At 45.3% G+C, this 13,480-nt stretch overlaps 1 protein-coding gene across 1 annotated transcript in view; it reads right to left on the bottom strand.

The window, feature by feature from the left end:
* LOC126354339 (uncharacterized) overlaps window positions 1-5,847 on the bottom strand; it is an 838,871-nt gene extending 833,024 nt beyond the window's left edge. Inside the window, exon 1 of the mRNA XM_050003909.1 lies at window positions 5,555-5,847. Coding sequence (XP_049859866.1) covers window positions 5,555-5,696 — 142 coding nt within the window. The 5' untranslated portion in view covers window positions 5,697-5,847. The remainder of the gene's footprint in view (window positions 1-5,554) is intronic.
* Window positions 5,848-13,480: the final 7,633 nt, after the last annotated feature.

The raw sequence follows: 13,480 nt of genomic DNA, 5'->3' as shown, positions 1-13,480 counted from the left end.
AAACACCCTATTCAGTGCCGACACGATTTGTAAAATATTTTCTTTATGTGAAATAACATCTGTTGACGGGTTTGTTCCCGGAACTTCGTATCATGAAACTACAATGGGCGTGTCGGAACCCCGGCGAATTCGTCCCCAGGGCGGGAGGCTGGCGCGCTACCTTCGAGCGTGTGGGCCGCCTTGGATACATCACGACCTCCGGCAGGCAAAGCATTCGCTGTCATGCGTTGTCCAGAGAATCTCGTAACAGGGCAGTCCCGTGGCCAGTCGAACAGCGTGGTGCCAAGTTACCGTAGTTTAAAAATTGTGCGTTGTTGAATTACACAACATTACTAGTTTTGGTTCCAACTGGCATCAGCTCTCCAGGGCTAAAATTTCGTGACACTTTTTTTCACCCTGTATATTATACACTAATGACCCAAAACATTATTACCACACGCTTAATAGCTTGTTTGTCCATCTCTGGAACGAACTACATCATTGATTCTGCGTATCTTGGACCCGACAGTTTGTTGGTGGGTTTGTGGAGGTATGTGAAATTAGGTGTCTACGCACAGGTCATGTAATTCGCACAAATAACGGGCCGCTGATCTGCGGCCGCGGTGATGGCGCCCGACAGCGACATAGATGGGTACTGACGTCTTTCGGCAGGGATGCCACATATCACCATCTGTCCTACTTCACAAAGCAGACAAGCCACCGAGCCCTGCGTTCCGTGAAGAGTCGTGGATGTCCAACCATTTAGCTCCTAGTGATAGTTTCACTGCCACGACAGTAGCACGTGCACATTCGACGAGCTTCGCCGTATTCGAGACACTTGTTCACAGGGTCTGCTTAATAACAATCTGTCCTTTATAAAATTCGCTTTCCTCAATGGAGTTCCCCATTTTCAGCTCACATCTTCGCTAGTAGGATCCCCAGTCCGTGTCAGCTCCGCTTACATACTTTGGTTACCGCCTCACGTGACCTAACCTCCACCAAGCGGCATCCAGTGTCGCGGTGAGTAGTAGTCATAATGTTCTGGCTTATCGGCTTATATGTTCTCATATACTGTGTCTGTCAGGTAAAAATTTTAGTTCTTCGCCGTTAACTACTGTATTAGGTATCTCGTCTGATGTAAGAAAGGTGTCACATGACTAGAAGTAACTGCAGGTAAATAGCACAGTGTGGAAAGGTCTAGAAAGAGCAAATGTATATCTGTAGGGCTTTTGCATCACAGGCGAGCAACTTGGAATCAGAAAACTATAATTATGCCTCTGTATGCGAAATAGCTATTTTCAGCGTGTCTATGGGCATGAGGATTTTAAGTTGGCCTTCATGGTTGGTTACGTTTTCAATTTTCGTAAGATTCGATGGAACAATTTGAGCTGTCATATTTGCTCATATAACGAGACACTACATACAAACTATAAAAAATATAAAAACAATAGCTACGAAAGATTTGCAGTAGTACACACAAGTAATTATCGGAATATAGCAAGAGACTCCAAACTACTGTTCAGTTAACTTATACACAGTACAAACAATGCACTACGAGGCGACACACAAAAACGTAGATTTGGAATTGCGTTTGTTCACTTCTGTTGCAAGGCTATTCAAAATGGAGGGTCCAGAAAAGGTGCTCACCTCTACGAGAAAAGGTTACGAGAGAATTAACTCGTCGTATTACGGAGAGATAGTTTTTTGTTTCGATCTAAAACAGAACCCTCCTGCCCAACACTGCAGTTGCGTTCTCATTTCTCCCCGGTTCATTGACACTGGATCAGTGGTATTCACCCGGGTCCCTACCATCCACTAATGGACGTCCTACCTGTCATGGTGGGCTGCAGGGGGTAGGGATTTTAAAAACATTTTCATTTGTCTTTCATAAAATCTGGACAAAATATTTGATAAGTAACTATTATTATATGCTGTAACTTACTGTAACTCTGCTTTATAAATTATTTATAATTCCGTTACTTCTCTACTTTATAAATCGCCACTAGTGTGGAATCGGTAGGCGGTTAGAAAACTTTGCCGCTAACAAATGAGAAAGTGGGCAGTAGGTAAAACAAATTTTTTCCCCTGCTCCAGATAAGACACTCGACCTTCGCAAGAACGTAGTGTTGTCTCCATTATTAAGTGACAGAGTTCATCTTACCCTCCTGCTCCACTGAAGTGCTTCATATGCAAAAGAATACATATTACTTTCTGTTGAAGTCCTTTCCTCAAGTCAGCTGGCGAGTATAATGAAACGTTATAGTGAAATGGGATACAAAGCTACCTTGAAAACCTCCGAGAACGTCGGTGGTCAGGGAATCGGCATGTATTTATTTGTCTGATGTCATATTCCCATTTTATAATGTTGCCACAGTATCGAGACTTTGAATCTCTCTAGAAACTAGCCGTATCTGAAAAACACCTGTGGTATTTCTGCGGCATGACCAGTTTGCAGAATAGTACGGCGGCGCTGCGTTTTGTTAATACGATAACATTTTCCCACAGCTAGCGTCCTTTTAATTGTCTGTACTGACATTTGTGGCTGCTAAGCTATTATCGAACACATGAATTACGAATAAGCAAGTTTCATCATAAAGACCATTTGAGAAAGTAACACGGCATTCCGTGTAGTGCGCTTTTCCAGAATAAACATCTGTTCAGTTTGGCTGCAATTTCATTTACTGTTGTTGTACCTTCGAGTATTAGTCACTTTCTTATTGCTTCCATAGCGTCCGAAATTGGGGACGTCAGCTCTGAAATGTTGTGCTATGGAGGACAAAGGCTACTTTCTGATTGCCTTACTTCCAATCATCTGTGTTTATCCACAATACGAACGTCTTGGCAGTTCAGTTGAGCTATCGAGTCTTATAGTTAGGATATCAAAGTTCACTGACAACGATTCAAAAGTGCCTGAAGATGAACTCGTTGGTGCTTCAAACTAAGCAGCAAATAAATTGTACCAATTAAAACAATTGATTGGAAAAACAGTTGTAAGACAATGTCGTTTCCAATAGCAAAAACAGTTGGCAGTTGTCACTGAAACAATCGGTTTTCAGTTACACCGGTTTTTTCCACCTGACGTGGTTAAACCACTCCAAATAACCGGTTTCTGAAATATTGTTATTATTTCAGCAATAGATGTACACAATAATCAAAGTTTGAATAATTCTGACATTTTCTCGCACTTTTACTTATACGTTTCAGTATATATAGAGTCAAACTATCGATTAAAATAGATAAATAAAAGAAAAATTAGTAGGTCCATCAGCCACTACTTTTCTCAAATAGTAATGAAGGGCTAAATGCTAAAAAAATTTCACCTGTGTTCTCCTACAGATTATAAATTTTTAAATCGGTGCCCAAAAATCATGTTGTAATCAAGGATCATACCACTCTTTGGCGTTACGAATTGTCAGTGCTTGTTACTGAAAACTGAGGGAGAATGCAGTTTTTCTTGTTCAGTTGTCCGTCTGCAGGGGCTATAAGCAGAAAGAGTCATTCTAAACACAGGCAGGAGATTTAATTTTGTGAATTGTTAAGTTTTTAATTACTGTTCCTATAATAATTTGGTGTTGTTATTCCTTACAAATGACAGACAAATAATAATTATCGTATGGAATGTGTAGCGCTGTTTTTCTGTAATTATTTCGAATGAAAAACTCATGTTTCATATATATATAAGAATAAAACGTGAGTTTTTCATTCGAAATAATTACAGAAAAACAGCGCTACACATTCCATACGATATATATATATATATATATATATATATATATATATATATATATATATATATATATATATATATATACTAACAGGAATACTTACAGAACAATATTTAAAATTTCAATAATGAATTAATATATTGGTCAACACTTATTCTCCAATCTCTTCATAAATGCGCAATATGTAACGTGTTCGTCTGTAAGTTGACTCATTTCATCAGAAGCGGTATCATTCAAATACGATACCAATTTCTCAGGCGCCACAGACGTTTCCCCAAACTCGCAATTAGAAAAAAAAGTGCATTGATTGAGTGTTCTGTCGGTTCTTGGTAAAATATTTTATTCGTTACAAATGGAAACACACAAAACACCGGTGTAATATTCTACAATATTATTTGTTTCACAAACTAGTTTTTGGTAATTACACCATCTTCACGTACATAGATAAGTATGTGGTGCAGTGTAATTTTGTTGGATTAACGATTTTAAAATAGTGCATCTATAGAGTATGTCCATAACCAGAGATAAAAAATGTTAATTTTATGTTTAAGTATCGAACAAAAGCGGTTATTTCAGTGTAAATGCGATGTAAAATTATGTAGCTAAGGTAAAATATGTCACATTACCTAATGGGCTCCATACAAATTACAACAGTTTTCACAGAAGAAACTAAATTGAACAATAAACTTTGGAGACGTGTTCCAGTGGTGTGGCTGAACAAAATAGTGTAGTCTTTGATAGGTCCTAAATCAGAAACAGATTAGATACATTAGTGAGATGAAGCATGTAACTAATTCAGTTGTGATATACAAAGGAAAATTGTTTAACACAATAGAAATTGTAGCAAGTGAAACAAAGGAAAACGGGGATCTTAGTAAGAGGGGCAATTTACAATATGACCTGGGTGACTCTAATGTAGTCTCTGCGATTAGAAGTGATTTTGTTCAGCCACGCCTTTGGAACTTGTCACTAAAGTTTATTGTTCAATTCATTTTCTTCTATGAGCAACTGTTCTAAATTGCATATTGCCCATTAGTTAATGCATCTCATATTTAACCTTAGTGAAATAGTCTTACATCAGAGTTACACTAAAGTAATCCCTTTTGTTTTATTGCTGAATCTAACATTAACAGTTTTCATCTGTGGAAGTGGAGATACTCTGCAGATGCACTAATTTAAATTCTTTGATTCAAAAAAATTTCACTGCCCCCATACTTACCTTTAATGGCGTAACAGTTAAAAAACGGCTTGTAAAATAAAAAGTAAATATTTAGAATATTACACCAGTGTTGTGTTTCCATTCATAAAAAAAGATTAAAGTGAAAACCAAAAATTTTAGTACTACTACAGCACATTGATGTATTGATTCTACAACCGGTTATCTTTAAAAATAAAAATACCAGTTATGACCGAGACCGAACAAATACCAAAAAATACTGTTTATTCAGAACTAAAATCCGTGCGACTGCTACGGTCGCAGGTTCGAATCCTGCCTCGGGCATGGATGTGTGTGATGTCCTTAGGTTAGTTAGGTTTAAGTAGTTCTAAGTTCTAGGGGACTGATGACCACAGCAGTTGAGTCCCATAGTGCTCAGAGCCATTTGAACCAGAACTAAAATACTGGTATCGGTTTTAACCAGTCGGTTTATCCCATCCCCACATTGCATATGTAACAATGCAAGGCGAAGTCGGTTATCAGTAAAAAATAAAATACTTGATATAACCGAGCCAAACAAATGCCGACAATTACCGGTTATTCCGAACTAAAACACCGGTATCGGTTATAACCGGTCAGTTTTTCCCATCCGCGCCCAGCAGACGCAACAATGCGCGGTGAGCGCGCGACTCACCGGGGTGATTGTTGTTGCTGTTGCTGAGGCCGCTGCTGCCCGAGCCGCTGGCGCCCCCGCCGCTGCTGCTGCTGTTGTTGTTGATGGCGTTGAAGAAGGCGGCGGCGCCGGCGAGGCGCGTCCGCCGCAGGATCCAGAACATGTCGCGGGCGTCGGCTAAGGCTACACGGGAGCTGTGTGCGGCTGCGCTGGGCTGTGGTCGCGACGTCGCACGGCCAGACACTGGACGCTGCGCTGCCCCCGGCTCCCCACGCCCGCGCCTGCCTGCTTCTGCGCGCGCGCGCCCCGCCGGCCACGGTCTAGGTCAGCAGCCCGCCGCCCGGCTCACCACACCGCACCACCTGTCGCCTCCCACACTGCACGTTCAGCCCGCTTCGTTCCGCAGTTACGTCGGCCTGGGAACACGCAAACTCTAATGCCTAACTACACTGCTACCTCAAGAAGAAATGCAGATGATAAACGAGTATTCATTGGACAAATATATTACACTAGAACTCACATGTGATTACATTTTCACGCAATTTGGGTGCATATCCTCAGAAATCAGTACCCAGAACAACCACCTCTGGCCGTAATAACGCCTTTGATACGTCTGGTCATTGAGTCAAACAGAGCTCGGATGGCGTGAACAGGTACAGATACCCATGCAGCTTCTACACGATACCACTGTTCATCAAGAGCAGTGACTGGCGTATTGTGACGAGCCAGTTACCCGGCCACCATTGACCAGACGTTATCAACTGGCGAGAGAGCTGGAGAATGTGCTGGCCAGGCCAGCAGTCAAACATTTTCTGTACCCAGAAAGGCCCGTACAGGACCTGCAACATGCGGTCGTGCATTATCCTGCTGAAATGTAGGGTTTCGCAGGGATCGAATGAAGGGTAGAGCCACGGGTCGTAACACATCTGAAATGTAACATCGACTGTTCAAAGGGTCGTCAGTCCGAACAAGAGGTGACCGAGACAAGTAACCAATGACACGCCCTACCATCACGCCGGGCGATACGCCAGTATGGCGATGACGAACACACGCTTCCAATGTGCGTTCACCGCGACGCCGCCAAACACAGATGCGACCGTCATGATGCTGTAAACAGAACCTAGATTCATCCGAAAAAATGACGTTTTGCCATTCGTCACTGCATGGCCTTCAACACCTTGAAAAGTCCCTGACTGACATGCAGGGTTCATGGATTCATGAGGTTGTCTCTATACCCGTACACGTCTATCCGCTCGATACACTTTGAAACGAGACTCGTCCGACCAGGCAACGTGTCCCCAGTCATCAACAGACCAATCTCGGCGTTGACGGGCCCAGGCGAGGTGTAAAGCTTTGTATCGTGCTGTCATCAAGGGTACACATCTACATCTACATCTACATCCATACTCTGCACGCCACCTGACGATGTGTGGCGGAGGGTACCCTGAGTAGCTCTATCGGTTCTCCCTTCTATTCCAGTCTCGTATTGTTCGTGGAAAGGAGGATTGTCGGTACGCTTCTGTGTGGACTCTAATCTCTCTGATTTTATCCTCATGGTCTCTTCGCGAGATATACGTAGGAGGGAGCAATATACTGCTTGACTCCTCGATGAAATTATATTCTCGAAACTTTACCAAAAGCCCGTACCGAGCTACTGAGTGTCACTCTTGCAGAGTCTTCCACTGGAGTTTATCTATCACCTCCGTAACGCTTTCGCGATTACTAAATGATCCTGTAACAAAGCGCGCTGCTCTCCGTTGGATCTTCTCTATCTCTTCTATCAACCCTATCTGGTACGGATCCCACACAGCTGAACAGTATTCAAGTTGTGGGCGAACAAGCGCACTGCAACCTACTTCCTTTGTTTTCGGATTGCATTTCCTTAGGATTCTTCCAATGAATCTCAGTCTGGCATCTGCTTTACCGACGATCAACTTTATATGATCATTCCATTTTAAAACACTCCTAATGCCTACTCCTAGATAATTTATGGAATTAACTGCTTCCAGTTGCTGACCTGCTGTTTTGCAGCTAAATGATAAGGGATCTATCTTGCTATGTATTCGCAGCACATTACACTTGTCTACATTGAGTTCAATTGCCATTTCCTGCACCATGCGTCAATTCGTTGAATATCCTCCTGTATTTCAGTACAATTCTCCGTTGCTACAACCTCTCGATACACCACAGCATCATCTGCAAAAAGCCTCAGTGAACTTTCGATGTCATCCACCTGTCATTTATGTGTATTGTGAATAACAACGGCCATATGACACTCCCCAGCGGCACACCTGAAATCACTCTTACTTCGGAAGACTTCTCTCCATTGAGAATGAAATGCTGCATTCTGTTATCTAGGAACTCCTCAATCCAATCACACAATTGGTCTGATAGGCCGTATGCTCTTACTTTGTTGATTAAACGACTGTGGGGAACTGTGTCAAACGCCTTGCGGAAGTCAAGAAACACGGCATCTACCTGTGAACCCGTGTCTAAGGCCCTCTGAGTCTCGTGGACGAATAGCGCGAGCTGGCTTTCACACGACCGTCTTTCTCGAAACCCGTGATGATTCCTACAGAGTAGATTTCTAGTCTCCAAAAAAGTCATTGTACTCGAACACAATACATGTTTCAAAATTCTACAACTGATCGACGTTAGAGATATAGGTCTATAGTTCTGCACATCTGGTCGACGTCCCTTCTTGAAAACAGGGATGACCTGTGCCCTTTTCCAATCCTTTGGAATGCTTCGCTCTTCCAGAGACCTACGGTACACCGCTGCAAGAAGGGGGGCAAGTTCCTTCGCGTACTCTGTGTAAAATCGAACTGGTATCCCATCAGGTCCAGCGGCCTTTCCTCTTTTGAGCAATTTTAATTGTTTCTCTATCCCTCTGTCATCTATTTCGATATCTACCATTTTGTCATCTGTGCTACAATCTAGAGAAGGAACTAAAGTGCAGTCTTCCTCTATGAAACAGCTTTGGAAGAAGACATTTAGTATTTCGGCTTTTAGTCTGTCATCCTCTGCTTCAGTACCATTTTGGTCACAGAGTGTCTGGACATTTTGTTTTGTTCCACCTACCGCTTTGACATAGGACCAAAATTTCTTAGGATTTTCTGCCAAGTCAGTACATAGAACTTTACTTTCGAATTCATTGAACGCCTCTCGCATAGCCCTCCTCACACTACGTTTCGCTTCGCGTAATTTTTGTTTGTCTGCGAGGCTTTGGCTATGTTTAAGTTTGCTGGGAAGTTGCCTTTGCTTCCGCAGCAGTTTTCTAACTCGGATGTTGTACCACGGTGGCTCTTTTCCATCTCTTACGATCTTGCTTGGCACATACTTATCTACTGCATATTGTACGATGGTTTTGAACTTTGTCCACTGATCCTCAACACTATCTGTACTTGAGACAAAACTTTTGTGTGGAGCGGTCAGGTACTCTGTAATCTGCTTTTTGTCACCTTTGCTAAACAGAAAAATCTTCCTACCTTTTTTAATATTTCTATTTACGGTTGAAATCATCGAAGCAGTAACCGCTTTATGATCGCTGACTCCTTGTTCTGCATTAACTGTTTCAAATAGTTCGGGTCTGTTTGCCACCAGAAGGTCTAATATGTTATCGCCACGACGCGGTTCTCTGTTTAACTGCTCAAGGTAGTTTTCAGATGAAGAACTTAAAAAAATTTCACTGGATTCTTTGTCCCAGCGACCCGTTATGAACGTTTGAGTCTCCCAGTCTATATCCGGCAAATTAAAATCTCCACCCAGAACTATAACATGGTGGGGAAATCTACTCGAAATATTTTCCAAATTATACTTCAGGTGCTCAGCCATTACAGCTGCTGTGCCAGGGGGGCCTATAGAGACATCCAATTACCATGTCTGAGCCTGCTTTAACCGTGACCTTCACCCAAATCATTTCACATTTCGGATCTCCGTCAATTTCCTTCGACACTATTGCACTTCTTATCGCTATAAACACGCCTCCCCCTTCACTGTCCAGCCTGTCTCTGCGGTATACATTCCAATCTGAGTTTAGGATTTCATTACTGTTTACACCTGGTTTCAGCCAACTTTCTGTTCCTAGTACTATATGGGCGTTGTGACCGTTTATTAATGAGAGCAGTTCTGGGACCTTTCTATAGACGCTCCTGCAGTTTACTATTACCACATAAATATTGTTATTCCCTGTTGCATTTTGCCTACTCCTACCCTGACGCGTCTCAGGAGGCGTCTTGTCGGGCCTAGGGAGGGAATTCTTTAACCTAAATGAAACCCCATGTGCACTCCACACGTACTCCGTTAACCTTGTAGTCGCTTCCGGCGTGTAGTGCACGCCTGACCTATTCAGGGGGACTCTACATTACTCCACCCGATAGCGGAGGTCGAGAAATTTGCACCCCAGATCTCCGCAGAATCGTCAGAGCCTCTGATTTAAGCCTTCCACTCGGCTTCAAACCAGAGGACCGCGATCCGTTCTGGGAACGATACTACAAATAGTTAGCTCTGATTCCACCCCGCGAGTGAGGCTTTCCGCCTTCACCAATTCCACCAACCGCCCGTACGAACTTAGGATGACCTCTGAACCCAGACGGCAGGAGTCATTGGTGCCGACATGAGCAACAATTTGCAGTCGGGTGCACCCAGTGCTCTCTATCGCCGCCGGTAGGGCCTCCTCCACATCTCGTATGAGACCCCCCGGCAAGCAGACAGAGTGAACACTGGCCTTTTCCCCCGACCTTTCCGCTGTTTCCCTAAGGGGCTCAATCAGACGCCTAACGTTGGAGCTCCCAATAACTAATAAACCCCTCCCCCCGTGTGCCTGCTCGGACCTTGCTGAAGGAGCAGCCACATGTCCACTCACAGGCAGAGCGGGCGATGCCACACGGCCAGCCTCCACATTGACCCTCCGCCTCGTGCGCCGCGAACGCCGCTGAACCCGACACTCTCCTTGGGGAGAGGGTGGCCCAACCGCGCCCGGTACCTACACAAGTGGGCCTTCCACTCTGAAAGCCCATAACAATGCTGTTTCGTTGAATGGTTCGTAAGCTGACACTGGTTGATGGCCCAGCATTGAAATCTGCAGTAATTTGTGGAAGGTTTGCACTTCTGTGACCTTGAACCATTCTCTTCAGTCGTCGTTGATCGTGTACACTTGTGAAATGGTCGTACAGAGAAATTCCCCTCTTGGTCGCTACCACGGAGATGCTGTGACCTATCGCTCGTGCGCCGACTGTAAAACCACCTTCAAACTCACTTAAATCTTGAAACTTCCTGGCAGATTAAAACTGTGTGCCGGACCTTTGCCTTTCACGGGCAAGTGCTCTACCAACTGAGCTACCCAAGCACGACTCACGCCCCATCCTCACAGCTTTAATTCCGCCAGTACCTCGTCTCCTACCTTCCAAACTTCACAGAAGCTCTCCTGCGAACCTTGCAGAACCAGCACTCCTGGAAGAAATCTTGATAACCTACTATTGCTGCAGCGGCAACCGATCTAACAACAACGCAAGACACGTGTCATATAGGCATTGCCGACCGCAGCACCATATTCTGCCTGTTTACGTATCTCCGTATTTGAATATGCATGCCTATATCTGTTTCTTCGACGCTTCAGTGTAAATTCAGATGGTAGCCACGGCTGCAGGTTGCGCTGTTTTGACTATGAATGGCGCCTGTGCAATGTCGTCAGTACAATGAGGTGGACAAAAGTCACAGGTTAGTAAAAAGCACTTACTCAGATGGCGGTAGTATCTCGTACACAAGGTATGAAAGGGGCAGTACATTGGAGGAGCTGTCATTTGTACTCAGGTTGTTGGCGTAAAAAGGTTTCCGACGTCATTATGACCGCACAACGGGAATTAACTGTTTTAGAAAGCGGAGTGATAGTTGGAGCTAAGAACCTGGGACATTCAATTTCGTAAATCTTACGGAATTCATTATTCAGAGGTCCATAGTGACAAGAGTGTGCAAAAATACCAAATTTCAGGCATCATCTCTCTACACGGAATACACAGCGACGTTTGCGTAGAGTTGTCAGTTTTAACAGACAAGCAACACTGCACGAAATAAGTCCACATATCACTATGGAACTATGGAACGAACAACGAATTTATCCGTCAGAACATTGCGGCGACGTTTGGTGTTAATGGGCTGTGGTAGCAGACAACCGATGCGAAACCGTAGCGTAATCAGATGAGACAGTCGGTAAAAGTTGATGGCACGGTTCGAGTGTGGTGCAGACCCCAAGACGCCATAGTTCCCGATTGTCAACAAGGCACTGTGCAACCTGGTGTTGGCTCCATAACGGTGTGGAATGGACTGGCTCTTCTTGTTCAACTTAACCGATCATTGACTGGAAATGGTTACGTTCAGTTATGTGGCGGCAATTTTCAGCCATTAATGGACTTCATACACTGCTGGAAATGGAAAAAAGAACACACTGACACCGGTGTGTCAGACGCGCCATACTTGCTCCGGACACTGCGAGAGGGCTGTACAAGCAATGATCACACGCACGGCACAGCGGACACACCAGGAACCGCGGTGTTGGCCGTCGAATGGCGCTAGCTGCGCAGCATTTGTGCACCGCAGCCGTCAGTGTCAGCCAGTTTGCCGTGGCATACGGAGCTCCATCGCAGTCTTTAATTCTGGTAGAATGCCGCGACAGCGTGGACGTGAACCGTTTGCGCAGTTGACGTACTTTGAGCGAGGGCGTATAGTGGGCATGCGGGAGGCGAGGTGGACGTACCACCGAATTGCTCAACACGTGGGGCGTGAGGTCTCCACAGTACATCGATGTTGTCGCCAGTGGTCGGCGGAAGGTGCACGTGCCCGTCGACCTGGGACCGGACCGCAGCGACGCACGGATGCACGCCAAGACCGTAGGATCCTACGCAGTGCCGTAGGGGACCGCACCGCCACTTCCCAGCAAATTAGGGACACTGTTGCTCCTGGGGTATCGGAGAGGACCATTCGCAACCGTCTCCATGAAGCTGGGCTACGGTCCCGCACACCGTTAGGCCGTCTTCCGCTCACGCCCCAACATCGTGCAGCCCGCCTCCAGTGGTGTCGCGACAGGCGTGTATGGAGGGACGAATGGAGACGTGTCGTCTTCAGCGATGAGAGTCGCTTCTGCCTTGGTGCCAATGATGGTCGTATGCGTGTTTGGCGCCGTGCAGGTGAGCGCCACAATCAGGACTGCATACGACCGAGGCACACAGGGCCAACACCCGGCATCATGGTGTGGGGAGCGATCTCCTACACTGGCCGTACACCTCTGGTGATCGTCGAGGGGACACTGAATAGTGCACGGTACATCCAAACCGTCATCGAACCCATCGTTCTACCATTCCTAGACCGGCAAGGGAACTTGCTGTTCCAACAGGACAATGCACGTCCGCATGTATCCCGTGCCACCCAACGTGCTCTGGAAGGTGTAAGTCAACTACCCTGGCCAGCAAGATCTCCGGATCTGTCCCCCATTGAGCATGTTTGGGACTGGATGAAGCGTCGTCTCACGCGGTCTGCACGTCCAGCACGAACGCTGGTCCAACTGAGGCGCCAGGTGGAAATGGCATGGCAAGCCGTTCCACAGGACTACATCCAGCATCTCCACGATCGTCTCCATGGGAGAATAGCAGCCTGCATTGCTGCGAAAGGTGGATATACACTGCACTAGTGCCGACATTGTGCATGCTCTGTTGCCTGTGTCTATGTGCCTGTGGTTCTGTCAGTGTGGTCATGTGATGTATCTGACCCCAGGAATGTGTCAATAAAGTTTCCCCTTCTTGGGACAATGAATTCACGGTGTTCTTATTTCAATTCCAGGAGTGTATTTCCAAACCATTACGGAATTTTTGTGGATGACAATGCGCCATATCACGCGGTCACAACAGTTGAAGAACATTCTGGACAATTCGAGCGAATGATTTGGCTACCCAGGTC

This window comes from Schistocerca gregaria, chromosome 3 (genome assembly GCF_023897955.1).
Source record: "Schistocerca gregaria isolate iqSchGreg1 chromosome 3, iqSchGreg1.2, whole genome shotgun sequence".
In the NCBI taxonomy this organism is placed as follows: domain Eukaryota; kingdom Metazoa; phylum Arthropoda; class Insecta; order Orthoptera; family Acrididae; genus Schistocerca; species Schistocerca gregaria.
This window is presented reverse-complemented; position numbering and strand designations above follow the sequence as displayed.